This window comes from Nyctereutes procyonoides, unplaced genomic scaffold, assembly GCF_905146905.1.
Source record: "Nyctereutes procyonoides isolate TBG_1078 unplaced genomic scaffold, NYPRO_anot_genome, whole genome shotgun sequence".
Classification (NCBI taxonomy): domain Eukaryota; kingdom Metazoa; phylum Chordata; class Mammalia; order Carnivora; family Canidae; genus Nyctereutes; species Nyctereutes procyonoides.
Window position 1 is genome coordinate 9,961,669 of NW_026575052.1, and position 15,910 is coordinate 9,977,578.

Genomic DNA, 15,910 nt, shown 5'->3' on the forward strand with positions numbered 1-15,910 from the left:
TGGGTGTTGAGTTTGATAAGTTCTTTATATATTTTGAAAATGTCACTTTAAATTTATTTTTGTCACTTAAATTTTATTTTTAAAAGAAAAATGAGAGACACAGAGAGACACAGAGAGAGAGGCAGAGACACAGGCAGAGGGAGAAGCAGGCTCCCTGTGTGGAGCCCAATGATGCAGGACTTGATCCCAGGACCCCGGGATCACAACCTGAACCAAAGGCAGTCGCTCAACCACTGAGCCACCCAGACGTCCCAGGCACTTTAAATTTTAAACTCAATTTTGATTCAATGATTAAAATTGGTCAGCCGAGGTGATAATCAGAACTCTAAACTTGATTCACAATTAGCTGAATGCTCTGCTCTTCCTGTTCTCCCTGCTGCCACTGGCTGACTATAGTTTTTGACATCTGTGGAATTGCAGTCAGGGAAGAAGGGTAATGGTCAGCAAGAAATTTCTTTCTGGACCAAAAATTTTGTCAGATGATTCTGTGTTTTCTTAGCTTGATGGATACGTAAAGCTGTCTCTTTCTATCATGGGCACTTTTGGGGGTTCTTCAGCAACTCCTCCTCAGGAGTTCACCTGGTTGCAATTTCTTTGCAGGGGGCAGTGTTCCACCTTAGGCTCACTGCTGCAGAAGCTCCTTCAGCTCCTGCCTCTTAGCAGTATCCTTTCATGGCAGGATGTACCCTTGTGGGCAAAATGCACCTTTGTGGGCAGGATGTCTTTGAAAATAATATAATAATAATTCTTAAGGCATTAAGAATATATGTGCAAGTTTTTTGGGCTGCTGATAGCCTGGACTTAGAAATGTGGCTACCTCCCATTCCACAGCAAGCTGTATTCTGAGTCTTTCCTAGGAATATGGACCCTGGAGACTATGGCAGTGCAGCAGAGTGGTTATGAGCAGAGGTTTTGGTATCACGCTGACCCAGGTTTGAGTTCTCTGTGTGTGACTTTGGGCAAATCATTTAACCTTTTTCTCTGAGCCTCAGTCTTCTCATATGTTAAATGGGGTTAGAAATACTACTGACCTCAGTAGGGTTATGGTGAGAATTTAATAAGATAATGCATATAAATTGCTTAGCACAGTGTCTTGCTCATAGTAAAGTGCTCAATACCTAATACTATTATCTAATGAGGGGCACATTTAGAATATGCAAAAGATCATATCTTTGAATCCTGCAAGGTAACAGTTATAACAAAATAAAATAAAGGTCTATCAGTTAAAGACAAGGAGGTGATATAAAAATTCAGCCATGGTGAACTGGAATCAAGAGATGAGACTGTCCTTGGGCAGGTTTCTTCTCTCCATGCCTTAGAAGCTGTGGGTTTAGTGGAGACACCCTTGGTGCCTGCTGTTTTCAGGAGTGGGAGTCACTCCATGGAGTCAACTCAGCTATGCACTTTTAATCATCTATTAAAATGATGTCAATCTGTGTGTTTTTTTCTGTTGTGGCAAAACACAGTCTCTTGTGCCACAGCAACTTGACTCATGGTCTCTTTCCAAACCCAAACAGTCAGCCAGAGGACAAACATTGGCCTGCCTGAGTCAGTGGAAAAGTCCAGACGTTTGTCAAATTGACAGTTATGGCGTTTATCAACTGTGATAAATAAGTAGATCTTACTAACAGAGTTTCCCTGAAGAAAGAGCTGTCCCACAGTCTTGTCTTTTCTTTTTCTTTTCTTTTCTTTTCTTTTCTTCTTTTTCTTTTCTTTCTTTTTCTTTCTTTCTTTTCTTTCTTCTTTCTTTCTTTCTTTCTTTCTTTCTTTCTTTCTTTCTTTCTTTCTTTCTTTCTTTCTTTCTTTCTTCTTTCTTTTTCTTTCTAAGATTTTATCTATTTGTTCATTAGACACACAGAGAGAAGCAGAGACACCAGCAGAGGGAGAAGCAGGCTCCCTCGGAGCCTAATGTGGGACTTGATCCTGGACCCTGGAATCACACCCTGAGCTGAAGGCAGACGCTCAACCACTGAGCCACCCAGGTGCCCCCACAAGCATATTTCTTAAAACTGGGAGCAATGCATAACCTGTGGTCCCTAAAAAACTTTTAAAATTCCTTTGGCTAATTCTTTTCTTTTTTCTTTTAAAAAATTTTATTTTAATTAATTTATTTTTACTAATTCTTTTCTATGTTAATTCACCAACTCCTCTTGCAGATCTGATGTTAGAGAAGCAGCTATAAATAACCAGGAGGGAGAATAGTATCTTTAGACCCAGAAACCTGAGATATGGCTTTTACACCCTAATGGTGGGGGTGAAAGTCAAGTCTTAGCTATATATTTACCAGAGTAGTTTTACCTCTGGAATTTAGTTAAAGGAAATTTGTTTAAGAAAACAGAGATTTATCTATAAGGATATTCAGCTCAGCATACAATAGCAAAAAATTGGAAACAACAGCCAGGGATGGTGAAATTAATGATAGTCATAACATAAAATACTGTTAGTGATGTAGGTATGTGTGTGTGTGTGTATATATATATATATATATATATATATATATACACAGAAACAGGTTTGCAATATATTGATTTTAAAACATAAAAATTAAAAGGTAACAAAAGAATGTATATCATTTATTACCATTACCATTTTTTTAAAGATTTTATTTATTTATTTATTTATTTATTTATTTATTTATTTATTTATTTGAGAGAGAGAGAGAGGGTGAGAGCATGAGCAGGGAGGAGAGGGTGAAGCAGGCTCCCTGCTGAGGACTCCATCCCAGGACCCTGGGATCTAACCCATTGAGCTACCCAGGTGCCCCCCTATTACCATTCTTATGAAAATTAAAAAAAAAAAAGCTGACTAATTGAGTGCTTTCTAAGTACTTGTTCTAAGTATTTCAAAGATGTTTATTTGTTTAATCCTTACACTGACTGTTAGGTGATGTTATTATCCCCATTTTTACAGATGAAGAAAATGACTTCATTTTCTTGGAGGAGAGGTTGAGAAGTCTGCTAATACCATATGCTAGTAAGCTGCAGAGATAAGACTGTGGGCAGCCTCTGGAGTCTGTGCTCTTCCCACTGCGCACTGGCTCTCAGTTTGGAAAAAAAGACTGGAAGGACATTCCCTCAAAACCTTAACAGCGGTTCTCTCTGGGAGGTAAGATGTTGAGTGATTTTTTGTCGTTGGGGTTGTTATTGATCTGCCTTTTCTATAGCTAAGAGGTGTCACTTACATAACAAGAAAAACTCCAGTAAAAGTGTTTAAGATGGAAGATCTTTGTTGCAGACCTGAACAAGTCTCTCCCGGCCTGTCTCTTCACCTATAGCGTGGTGATAATGCCTATCCTGGGGGCATTATTATCCTATGGAGCTAATGCCAAGATTGAGTGAGATAATGAATGTGGAAAAAAACAAAAAACAAAACTCTGCTCGTGTAGACTTGGAATATGCTAAAAAGGCGAGGCGCTGCAATACAAGGCAGCATAAGAGAAAAATGACTATAGGAATTGAGAGATTGTCAGGCTAAGAATACATGGTGGGAGCTTGAGTGGCTTCATAGCTCATTAGATTCTCTCTGGAGCCTTCCATGATACCACAGAATAGTGTAACTTTTCTTCGTGCCATGGGTGTGAACAGTTGGGAGACAGATATAGCCATGGTCTTACATAGAAGTGGATGGCTCCCATGTTCCACTATTTTTTTCAGTATTGGGTGTCCTGCATTTCCTTTTGCTATCAATCAATCAATCAATCGGGATGCCAGCCTGAGCCTGTTTGGATTGTTCTTCTCAAGGTTGCTGCCTGTCCTTCAGTCCACACAGCTTCTGGCCTGGAGTACTGAGAACTCTGACCTTAGAGTGGGCCAAGAAATGGACAGCTCGGATCAACAGACTAGCAAGGGAACTGATGGTAGACTCTGGGAGTCCACCTGTGTGATGAACCCTTTAAAAAGCTGATCTAAAGAACTCTGGGTGTTCGCTTCTTGTGATTGTTTGGTATAATCAGCACCTTTGAGGATTACAGAGGACAAAAGGGGGTGCCCTTCATACATACACTCCCGTGGCAGGGGATTCCTCTTAGGAACAATTAGAGCAGTAGTTTTCGACCAGAGTGAGACATTGGAATCAGCTGTGGAGGGGAAGCCAAACCTTCTTTCTCCCTTCTTAGGATCTCTGGCCTGAAAATTAAATTGACAGGAGACATTAACAGGAGAAAAACACACAGAGTTAGTTCATATAAATCTTAAGTGATAAGGAAATGAAGACCCAAAGACGTGGCAAAGCCTAAATGCTTTTATAATACGTTGAACAAGGGATACAGTTGTGAAAAAGCAAAGTATGTGGGGGGTCTAAAGAAAGGTAAGAGTTATTTTGACCAAGTCTGTTTGTACAGAATTCTCTCGGCCTCCGGCCCCCCCTCTGGTAATAAGAATGTTTCTCTCCTCCTGGTGTAGGAGGACATCTTTCACACGGGAATGTTCTTTTTTTGTTTCCAGGAAGAAAAAGGGAGGAGAGGTCAGGGTGATCTTCTGCACCTGCTCTTTTTCAAGTGCCTTTAGTTCAAAATAATCCTTCTGTCACAGGGGCAGATTTGGGAGTGGCATGTTCTGTCCCCCATCAGCTGGACTTGGAGCACCCAAGTAGCCATCCTCAAAGATTCTGGTTCTGGAGTGGGAGTCCATGCATCAGAATCCTTCAAAGGTCCCAGAGGTTGAGAAGCCCTGGGGGAGAGTCACAGAAGTGTGGGAGTTTAGCATTGACTTCCTGTGCCCCATTTCATGATTACACCCAATTGGCTGTAATGGCTGAGAACTGATTCGCAACAGCTCGGGAATGTGTGAGCAACTGGGGAATGCACAGCAGATGCTTCCCCAGGAAACATATTCACGGAGTGTGGAGGGGTGTGTGTTTTGATACCAGTTTGGCAACAAGATTAGAGCCCTAAGGCACATCAAAACATCAGGCAGGTGTCTCACTTTGCTTTTTTGGCAAGTTCCAAGAACTTGCTTCTCCCAGCTGAAATTAGCCAACTGATGGACCTGCAAGCATTCAAAGTTGTGCTCTGAATTCACAGATGAGCCTGAGGAAGATAAATAACCAAACCAGCTTATTTTTTGGGTCCAGCAAACTGGGAGATATATGATCCAGCCTGAATGCCAGTGGGTCCAACTAGAGATGTGTTTGAAAAGTGTGCCAAACCTGCGTGATTACCTCACTGCCTTGCCACTCATTGGGGTTTAAAATACAAGTATCAGCCTGCAACTTGCCAATCCTGCAAAGCCAAACATTCTGAAACACCTTTTTGTCCCACTGTACTTACAGATTAGGAAGGTAAACTTTATGCAACAGATGTTGTTGATTTTGGCTCCCACTGATACATAATTCAAAATGCATCCTCCAGGGAAAGGATTTCAGTGACTGTGCCAATCCCAACCCCTGACCCCCATTCCAGGGATCCCCGGTACAATGTCTGTAACCCAAACTCCAATGTTAGCAGGTTAACTTTTGTGTTTACAGTTGGCATGGTCTGTCCTTGACTCTCAGGGGAAGAACTGAGGAAATCAATCTCCCCAGACACCCAGCTTTCTTTTCTGATAAATTGTCAAGGGAAGAGCCTTTGAATTCTTTTATGGCTGGGATGGAGCTTCATTCACTATTGTATCCCCAGGGCTTGGCAGAGTGCCTGCCTCAAAGAAGGCACCAGATAAATCTTGGTTAAATTAAGGTTTTGTATTAAACACCTACATATTTATTATGTATTTGGCTCTCGGCATTGGTGGCTGATTTATAATCTGAGAGCTGTTGCTTTGGATCACCATTTTCCCGGTGAAAACCACTAATTGGATTGTGTTGGTGGAACTGACTTTAAAGACTGGCAGGGGACAGGTAGAGGCTGCATCAGATGTCCTGAAGAGGGTATATTTTTGGCTCCTGCTCTCCAGTTCTGAGCTGTTATCACTTGGTAAATAGCACTTGGTAAATATTAATGAGGGATGAGGCTGGAACTATATTGAGGGGCTGCTGGGAGTCTGGGACATGGGAAAGGCTTTAACAGCACAGCCTGACTCTAACTGGGCAGAAATGAAGGCTTCATACTGCCCAACCAGTCCTGGCAGTCCCAGCAACAGCCACTCAGTGCTGCTCTGGGCAAGGCACCTTTCAGGCACTGGGGAAGACAGAGGTGATTCAGACACACGTGCTGCAGGGAACACAGAGCCTGGGCTCCGGAGTCTTAGCGTGTGGCTTTCAGCTTTAAATTCTATGGACCTCATCTGCACAGTAGAGGTCAAAATAGCACCTACTCAATAATTTGTGCAGATAAGCAAAAAAATAATGAGGCAGAGAAAGTATCCAATACACTGTGTGTATTATTTATGTGTCCCAAGATACTACTTGTGTGTTTACACAGGTAACAATCAGAGAGCAAGGCGACTGAATTCTGTAATACAATTTGGAGCCAGTGAACTATGTTGTTCTGTTGTGTGTGTGTGTGTGTGTGTTTTAAACATTAGTTTTAAAGCTTTTATTTTTATTTTTTTTATTTATGATAGTCATACACAGAGAGAGAGAAAGAGAGGCAGAGACACAGGCAGAGGGAGAAGCAGGCTCCATGCACCGGAAGCCCGACGTGGGATTTGATCCCGGGTCTCCAGGATCGTGCCCTGGGCCAAAGGCAGGCGCCAAACCGCTGCACCACCCAGGGATCCCCTGTGTGTGTGTTTTGAAGTAACACAGTCAGGGGTGCCTGGGTGGGTCAGTCAGTTAAGTGTCAGCCTCTTGATTTTGGCTCAGGTCATGATCTCAGGGTTATGAGATTGAGCCCTTCAAGGAGCTCACACTGGATGTGGAGGTTTTGCTTAAGATTCTCCCTTTTTCCTCCTCCCTCTGTCCCTCCACCCCTTCTCTCTCTTAAATAAATAAATTTTTTAAAAAAGCAATCAAATAGGTGGAAAGCAGAGAGAAAAAAGAAGATGTGGTGGGACTGTAGCAGGGATGAATTTAAAAGATGTTTGGATGATATGAATACAAAAGAATTAGACCTACAGAATCAGAGAAGATTTTTGCAAATGACATATCAGATAAAGGGCTAGTATCCAAGATCTATAAAGAACTTATCAAACTCAACACCCAAGAAACAAATAATCCAGTCAAGAAATGGGCAGAACACATGAACAGACATTTCTCCAAAGAAGACAACAAATGGCCAACAGACACACGAAAAAATGCTCAACATCACTCATCCTCAGGGAAATACAAATCAAAACCACATGAGATACCACCTCACACCAGTCAGAATGGCCAAAAGTAACAATTCAGGAAACAACAAATGTTGGCAAGGATACAGAAAAAGGGGAACTCTCTTATACTGTTGGTGGGAATGCAAGCTGGTGCAGCCACTCTGGAAGGCAGTATGGAGGTTCTTCAAGAAGTTAAAAATAGGGATCCCTGGGTGGCTCAGTGGTTTAGCACCTGCCTTTGGGCTGGGGCATGATCCTGGAGTCCTGGGATCAAGTCCCACATTGGGCTCTTTGCATGGAGACTGCTTCTCCCTCTGCCTGTGTCTCTGCCTCTCTCTCTGTGTCTCTCATGAATAAATAAAATCTTAAAAAAAAAGAAGTTAAAAATAGAGCTACCCTATGACCAATCAATTGAACTATTTACCCCAAAGATAACAAATGTTGTGATCTCAAGGGGCATCTGCACCCCAGTGTTTATAGCAGCAATGTCCACAATAGCCAAACTGTGGAAAGAGCCCAGATACCCATTGACAGTTGAATGGATAAAGATGTGATTGATTGACATATATAACAATGGAATACATATATATATATATAAAATGGAATATAATATATATTATATATGTGGAATATTATATATACATAATGAAATATTACCCAGCCATCAAAAAGGATGAAACCTTACCATTTACATCGATGTGGATGAACTGGACTGGAGAGTATTGTGTTAAGTCAATCAGAGAAAGAGAATTATTTGATTTCACTCCTATATGGAATATAAGAAAGAGTGTAGAGGATCATAGGGGAAGGGAGGGAAAACTGAACGGGAAGAAATCAGAGATGGGGACAAATCATGAGAGACTCTTAACTTCAAGAAACAAATAGGATTATTGGACGGGAAGGGGGTGGGGGGATAGTGTAATAGGCATTAAGGAGGGCAGGTGATGTGATGAGCACTGAGTATTATATGCAACTGATGAATAACTGAACTCTACATCTGAAATTTATGATGTACTGTATGTTGGCTAATTGATTTTATATAAAAAAGAATGCATTTAGAGATAAATATTCAATGAGATAGAATATGTAAAATGCAGTGATAAGCATTTAGCATTTAATAAATCTTAGCTATTAAGAATAATCAGAAAAATAAAGTGCTCAGACTGAAACCAGACTTTTCACTTTACAAACCATTATATTAAAAAAAAAAAATCAAAGTAAGGATCTTTTCTGAAGTTGAAAGTCGGAACTCATTAAATACAGCCTGGCCATCTGGCCACCTGGCCAGATGTCTAAGCCAGCTAGCTTCTTGAGATTTTAGGAAACAGATTACACTTTCAGTAAGCTAGCAGGTGCTTATTATACACATCTTATTTGACTATAATATGATTAGCACCAGAAAGCCCCATGCTCAAAAATATCTCTTCTACATTTTTTACCAAATTAATTTGATTAACAAACTTCTCTTTTAAAATGCAGTAGCTTAAATAAGTTTTCTTAAGAAAACATAAGGTCCATGGCTAGAAAGACACAGGGGTGGGGGATGGTGGTAGCAAAACACTTGCAGACTAAAAAAAAATGAATTATGTGAAACTTATAAAAAGTGTAAGTCCTGCAATAAACATGTTCGTATGTTCATAGAATCTGGCATTCTCTTTTAAAACACCCATTTTGGATTGCTTATCTATGTACCCCAAAGAAGTTGCCTTTCCCTCTTGGCTGGGCCTCGCTGGAATAATCAAGGGAACTACAGCTTTACGCCCCCCGCCCCATACCCCTTCCACTTACACCTGGGAGGAAAGGGGACTACGGGAGCCTCATTCCCTCAACAAACTTTTATCTCTTTTTAAAAAATTTACTTATTCATTCATGAGAAACAGAGTGAGGCGGAGACACGGGGAGAGGGAGAAGCAGGCTCCCCGCGGGGAGGGCTGGATCCGCGCAGCCCGGGGTCACGACCCGAGCCGGAGGCAGAGGCGCCACCACCGAGCCACCCGGGCGCCCCTGCCTTTCCCGCGCACTTACAACGCGTGAGATACCGTGTTCCCAAACACCAGCAGCGGGCCTCGCCCCCCGGCGGCCCGGGGGCGGGCGCGGGGACCCGCAGTCGCCCTAACTCCGAGGGCTCCGGCCGAGGGCTCTAGCCGAAGCGAGGGGCCCGCGGGGGCACAAAGGAGCCACTGACTCGATCCGCGCATGTGCGGGAATCGCCTTCACAGGCGAGGCCCCTTCGCAAAGTTTCGAGGAGGCCGGGGTGGGGGACCCCAGGGGGAACCGCAGGACGGGCGCCGGCCGGGGCGGGGGGGCTGAGGGACGTTCTCGCGACCGAGGAGGAGGAGGGGGCGAGAGCGGCGGAGCGGGCGGCGGCCGGCGCTCGGGAGGCAACTTTGTTGAGGATCTTCTGTCGGTGAAACCCGGTCACGGGGCCCAGCGAGCCCACCTCGGAGCCGAGCCGCTTCGGTCCCGCTCCGCCAGGAGGGCGCTTGACGCCCCTTCCCCCGCGCCCAGCGCGCGCGGGCCGGACCGACCCCGGGGGCGGAGGGGCGGAGGGGCGGAGGGGCGGAGGGGCGGGGCGGGGCGGGGCGGGGCGCGCGGGGGGCCGGCCGGCGGCCGGGGCCGCAGCAGTTGTTCCCGACATGCACCTCTCGGGGAGGATTTCAAACCCGGCCGCAAGCTCTCCTCCCTCGGCCCGGCCGGCCCCAGCAACAGGCGGCGGCGCGCCTCTCATTGGCCAGGCGGCGCGGCGGCGCGTGCTGATTGGCCGCCCTGCCTCCCGGCCCCGCTTCGGCGCTCGCAGCCACCTCCATTTTGTCGGTAGAGGCGGAAGGAGGAGGTCGAGTCCGGACGCCGAGGTGGTCAGCAGCTAGCTCGTCGGTGCCCGTGGGTTTCGTTCGCTCCGTGCGTCGTCTCTCCCTGGGAGGGGAGGGGGGCTTCGCCGCCGAGCAGGAGCCGCCGCCGCCGCCGTCCCGAGCTTGAAGTCGGTGAGTGGCGGCGGCGCCGCGGGCGCGGCCATGTTGGCGGCCGCGCTCCCCATTGTTGGGGGAAGGCGGCGAGACCGGGGGACCCGGGCGGGCGCGGGCGGCCGGGGAGCCGCGGGGGCCGCCCGGAGGCCCCGAGTCTTCTGGGCTCGCGCGCCGACTGACCCGGGGGCTGTTGCAATCGTCTGCAAGGCCCTTGCCCTTCCCGAAAGAAGGGGCTCGTTGGTTGGGTCCCCGGCTTCCTTGGGATAGGGGTGGAACCGGGAGTGCGTGGTGCTCGCCCCGGGCCTTTCTGTGTAGTCGAGATGGGAAATTGGCTTAGGTTGTGGCTTGCGAAAACTTGAAGATGGGGAGGAGCCGAGAGTTCGTAACTCAAGGGGGACACTTTCCGTGACGTCGACGTGTTGCGATACGTGATGGGCCGCAAGATGGGAATATTCGAAGTGGGTTTTAAAAACGTGGTCTCTTGAGGAAAACTCCTTTTCAGCCGGTTTCTTGGGAGTGGCTGTAAAAGCTGATGCTTCCCTGGTTTGAACATTTTGGTGCCAGGATCCGTGAGACAGGAAAGCCCCCACCCTCCCCGGGGGGGAATGTGACTCGTGGGGACACTTGCAGACTCCGCCCCCGCCCCCGGGTCGCCGGGCTGGGCGGACTCCACGGAGGACAGGGACAAGAGGATTTTCTATCTTATTAACTAGTTCACGAAGCGGCCATTCTTAACTGTATTTCTGGAGTAAATAAGAACCATCCCTTTCCCCCCAGGTTTTTTGAGTTGAAGTAACGGAGTGATCTCTACTTTCCTAGCTAGGACTTCTCTCAAGCTTGTGTGCTGAGGAGACTCCGATGTTGGCCTCAGCTCCTAGGCTGAACTCGGCGGATCGGCCCATGAAAACTTCTGTATTGAGACAAAGGAAAGGATCCGGCAGAAAGCAACATCTCTTATCCTGGGCTTGGCAGCAAGGAAGGGGACAGGTGGTGGAAATCCTGCGATCCGAAAAGCAGACCGAAAGGTACAAAATTCATGTTTTGGAACAAACCTCTTGTCCTTATTTTTAAAGTGATTGTTCAGATTTTCAGATTAAGCCTTTTATAAAGAAGGTAATAAAGGCTGTGCATACAATGAAGTGTGAATACACAGTGAAGTTAAAGCAGGCGAAGAGCAGTTTTGATACTTTCCAAAATGAATTCTGGAGTTACAAGTTTGGGGCTACAGAACCTTCCTCAAGTTTTGAACTTTCCTTACTGGAATTTTGCTCAATATTTTCTTTCCATTTATGTGTAGGTGACAAAGAAGCTGAAGATGGGTGGTGGAGAGAGGTATAACATTCCAGCCCCTCAGTCGAGAAACGTTAGTAAGAACCAGCAACAGCTTAACAGACAGAAGACCAAGGATCAGAATTCCCAAATGAAGATTGTTCACAAGAAAAAAGAAAGAGGACACACTTACACCTCCTCAGCAGCTGCACGGCAGGCCATGCAAAACGGGGGGAAGAACAAAAATTTTCCAAATAATCAAAACTGGAACTCTAGCTTATCAAGTCCCACTTTACTTTTTAAGTCTCAAACTAATCAGAACTACGCTGGAGCCAAGTTTAGTGAGCCACCATCACCAAGTGTTCTTCCTAAACCACCAAGCCACTGGGTTCCAGTTTCCTTTAATCCTTCTGATAAGGAAATAATGACATTTCAACTTAAAACCTTACTTAAAGTACAGGTATAAAATAAGATAAAATACTAATGTTTAAATTTAGTTCTATTTAAGGGTAGTTGTCACTTGTTTCAGACCAAATTCACTAGGGAATTAATCTGTAAAATTGCTAATTAATGTAGAAAGCATTATTAGATTTCATCTTAACTGTTTTACATGTAGTGTGCACTGTGATGTAATGGTAGTATCAGTGCAACTTGAAATAACTAAATTATTGATAATTGTACTTGATATTGTGTTCTCGATTAACTCTTAAATGAAACCTGTCAAATTTAAATTTGGGGAATGGTAATCAACTTTTCCTATGGTCTGCTGGGCACAAATACTAATTTAAGATTATCATTCATGGATCAGTAGATTTACTTGTTGGAAGCTAGTGAATCTGATTATAAGCATCCAGTTAGACCTACAGGGATTGGAGTAGTTGAATATTTTTAACAGTTTAAAGTCCTAGAAACACACAAACCAGGAATATGACAACAACCCGATGCACTGCCAAAAAGAAAATATGAGTTTTTCTTAGAGAATAGTTGCATTTTTGTAAAACTATGCTGGTGAAATGTGGAAAAGGGCACTGGGGCTATCTAATTTAGAGGAGACCATATATCCCAATGGCCGTTTGTTTCATGCAGTGGGTGTCTGCCAACTAATGCACCAAAACCATTTCTTACAGAAACAGTATTTGGTCACTGAGTAGCTTTCAAAATACATTTTTGTATTACAGCACTGCATAAGCTATTCTGACAGTGATCTGGTCTCAAATCGTTCCCTGCAAAGCTTACTTGAAGTGGGGAGCTGTATAATGTGAAAGTTTTAAGTACCTTAGGAAAGAGCCATGTAAATAAATGTAATAAACTTGTAGCATATGTAAAGTTTTGTTGGCATTTATCCTACAAAAATAGAATATTTTAGTATGAATTTGCTGAATGTAAGACCATGGACTCTGTTTTTATACTATGGCCTGATTTTAAAGGTCCAAAATAATTTGTTTTTAAAAGTTTGCCCTTGTGCTAAAGTGCCAGTGTATGTATAATTGATCTGGTTGTAAACTATATTTCAAAGTAAATCCTAGTGTAATAAGTTTTATATAACTAAAGGTTTTAAGCTGCTAAAACACTTCCTATTTTTAAGAGATATGAGATGCAGTATGGGACTCATTTTTCTTTCTTAAGCCCAAAGATTAAACTATTAAAGGTCCCTCCAACCTTAAAGATTCATTCTGGCTTTCAATAATTTTTGTAATCTATAATATGAATATAGTTTAGTGTATGATGTCAGTATATATTTTGTTACTAGTCCAAGTGCAACCCAGGGGACCATTAATGCAAAAGATGTAATTTCTTGCATAATATCTTGATAACATGTTTTACCTAAATATAAGTTAATCCAACATTAACTTACAAATCTGTATAGGAGACTCAATTTAAAAATTCTAATTGTAAGTGCCCTATTCTAATTTGGCGGCCTTTTGACATTTTAAAGCAGAATGGCCAAATTGTATTTCCCCAGTTAAACTTAGATTGAGGTGATATTGCTCAAGTCAAATAATGCTATCCTAAACTTGACATAGTACTTAATGTACGTTTGTGAATTTCAAGCATGAAATTAAAAAATAAAATTGCCTCTTCCCCCCCCCCCCGTGGCTTGTTTGTATTTTATAAAAGATTGTTATGACTATCTTTACTATTTTAGAATGCACATAATTAACTGAACTGAAAAATGAAAGTACTGTTGTTTAAGAGGTAACCAATTTGCTGATAAAGACATTTGGGTCAGTTCAACAGTTCTACAACAGCTCCCCACCCAAGTAGGCTTAACAGTAAAAGGCCACAGAACACTTTAGAAACTACTAAGCTTCTGATTCATTGGCAAGTCAAAGCAGGTTCAATCACCTGCCTCTTCCTTTTCCTACATTTGAAGGTGACTGAGGTTTCTAGAAAAACAGGATTCCTGGGGATCCCTGGGTGGCGCAGCGGTTTAGCACCTGCCTTTGACCCAGGGCACGATCCTGGAGACCCGGGATCGAATCCCACGTCGGGCTCCCGATGCATGGACCCTGCTTCTCCCTCTGCCTATGTCTCTACCCCTCTCTATGTGTGACTATCATAAATAAAAAGATTAAAAAAAGAAAAAAAGTATTCCTCAAACTAACCCTTGTGTTTGTCGGGTTTTAGTACTTAGGAGATTCATGAGACACAGGAGAGGCAGACACCTAAGCAGAGGAAGCAGCAGGCTCTTTGTGGGGAACCCGATGTGGGACTCATCCCAGGACCCTGACCTGAGCCAAAGGCAGATGCTCAACCACTGAGCCCCCCAGGAGCCCAGTGTTTGCATGTTCTATATAAAAGTATAATTTCCACCAGGGAACTTTTTGGGGGGGGGGCGGGCATCACAAGAACCATACTTGGTTTCAGTTGGGGGGGGTGGGGGGAGGTGGCTTCAACTAGTTTAATAGGTGGTGAACCCCAGTGCAATGCCATTACCTTTATCATGCAAACAGCAAATAACAGATTTGGAGAAAACCAAAACCAGTTTTTTTTTTATATATTCCCAGTGTAAGGTCTATGAACAACGCCAAGGATCGTCAAACTCAATTTTCTGTAACTGCACTGAAACTTCATTGGGTTTATACAATATATATACTAAGTTTTGGGCTTAGGATTGACTCAAGTGGGAAGTGTTCAGACTTGATCAAGTACAAAAGGCTTACTAACCATAAAGTTTTTAATAGCTAGGGATAACCTAGGGAAAAGGTTAATGATCCTAACATCTCACTCCCAGAAGAGTTACTTACAGTTTTAGTTGGCCTACAGGAATTTCCCAAACTCTTGTACTTGTGAGAACCAAAAAGTTGTTGTAAAGAGAAACCACCTATCCTCTAAGGCTGAAGTCAGCCATGTAGCCTTAAGACTGTTAGAAATTAAAATTTGTCATCTTTATGATGGTGTACAGTATGATGAAATCTGGGTCTAGGACCTAGCTTTACATTTAATATCTGGTTAAATTCTATTTCCAAAAGCAAGCACAAGGCAGGAAAAAAAAAAAAAAAAACAAAGGTTTTTGGGTTTTTCTTTAATTGCATTCTCATTGGCAATTACTCTGTAAAACAGGAGACAAAGTACATCTCTAAAGCCTCTCATGCAGATGAGGAAGGCCTACCCAGCCACAAACCTGGAAGGCAGAACTAAAGAGGGGAGGAGGGGACACAACATTTTTTGGTTCCTAGACCAGTTTATTTCACTCTAGTGTTCAGAGACGGGATCTACAAAAAACTAGACACAAAGGCCTTTTACTTCTTTACAAGCTACTCTGTCAATTATCAATAAAAGGAATTTACATGCCTTGCTTTTTTATTCCAAATAAAGAATCCCAACTTTAATAGGGCGAAACAACTGTTAGAGAATACATAGAAACACAATGCAATAAACATAACACTGTTGGAGGAGGGGGGCAGAAGAAAAAAACCCAAGAGAAAGAAACTTTTCTATAGCAACTATGTCTTAAAGATGTCAATAGCTGAATGAAACAAATAGGCAGCTTTCTTCATTTCTCAATTAGAACGGCTCTGACTTCCTGGTAGAAATACCATTTATAGAGTATTCCTCAACTATCTTTGTGCTGTCTTAAGTCATAGCTTCCCCTTTTCAAAGTATCTCAGGAGTTTGTAAACAACAGTATGGTCAAAAAAGCAATACAAGGAGACTGAAATTTGGAAAGCCAGAATGGAGACCGGCTGTCACAATTAGTTGCGAGATCTCAGGTTATATTGAACCTTTTTTTCATTCAGGAAGATTACAAAGTAACTTTTGATATATTTTTCCATAAATCTATTAAATCTTCCTTCTACATGAACTGTAGATTCCATTATATTATTTTTTAAGTTATAAAAAATTTCCCATTTAAAAAAAAAGGCACAAAACAGCAGTAGAGGAACCACATGAAAAAACCATTAACTCCAACCTAGGATTTGCCACTTACTCGCTGTGGTTATTAGGCAAGTTTGCAAAAAGTTTTTTCATCAAACGGGTAAAAATACTTCC

At 43.2% G+C, this 15,910-nt stretch overlaps 1 protein-coding gene and 1 long non-coding RNA gene across 5 annotated transcripts; one reads left to right on the top strand and one right to left on the bottom strand.

Annotated features, from left to right (window-relative positions):
* Positions 1 to 2,766: 2,766 nt before the first annotated feature.
* On the bottom strand, positions 2,767 to 9,377 carry LOC129513274 (uncharacterized). The gene is made up of 3 exons (XR_008665218.1): positions 9,210 to 9,377; positions 4,482 to 4,667; positions 2,767 to 4,124 (listed from the first exon to the last, which is right to left on the bottom strand). It is a non-coding gene; the product is annotated as an uncharacterized LOC129513274 (long non-coding RNA).
* A 615-nt stretch (positions 9,378 to 9,992) lies between these two features.
* PNRC2 (proline rich nuclear receptor coactivator 2) lies at positions 9,993 to 13,505 on the top strand. 4 transcript variants are annotated; one of them, XM_055332915.1, is made up of 3 exons: positions 9,993 to 10,064; positions 10,967 to 11,172; positions 11,445 to 13,505. In XM_055332915.1, the coding sequence occupies exon 3, from the start codon at positions 11,463 to 11,465 to the stop codon at positions 11,880 to 11,882; it is 420 nt and encodes a 139-aa protein (XP_055188890.1). In that variant the 5' UTR covers positions 9,993 to 10,064; positions 10,967 to 11,172; positions 11,445 to 11,462; the 3' UTR covers positions 11,883 to 13,505. The 4 variants fall into 4 exon arrangements, with proteins under 4 accessions (XP_055188890.1, XP_055188889.1, XP_055188887.1 ...); XM_055332914.1 differs by having other exon boundaries at positions 9,997 to 10,064; positions 10,971 to 11,172; XM_055332912.1 differs by having other exon boundaries at positions 10,008 to 10,165.
* Positions 13,506 to 15,910: the final 2,405 nt, after the last annotated feature.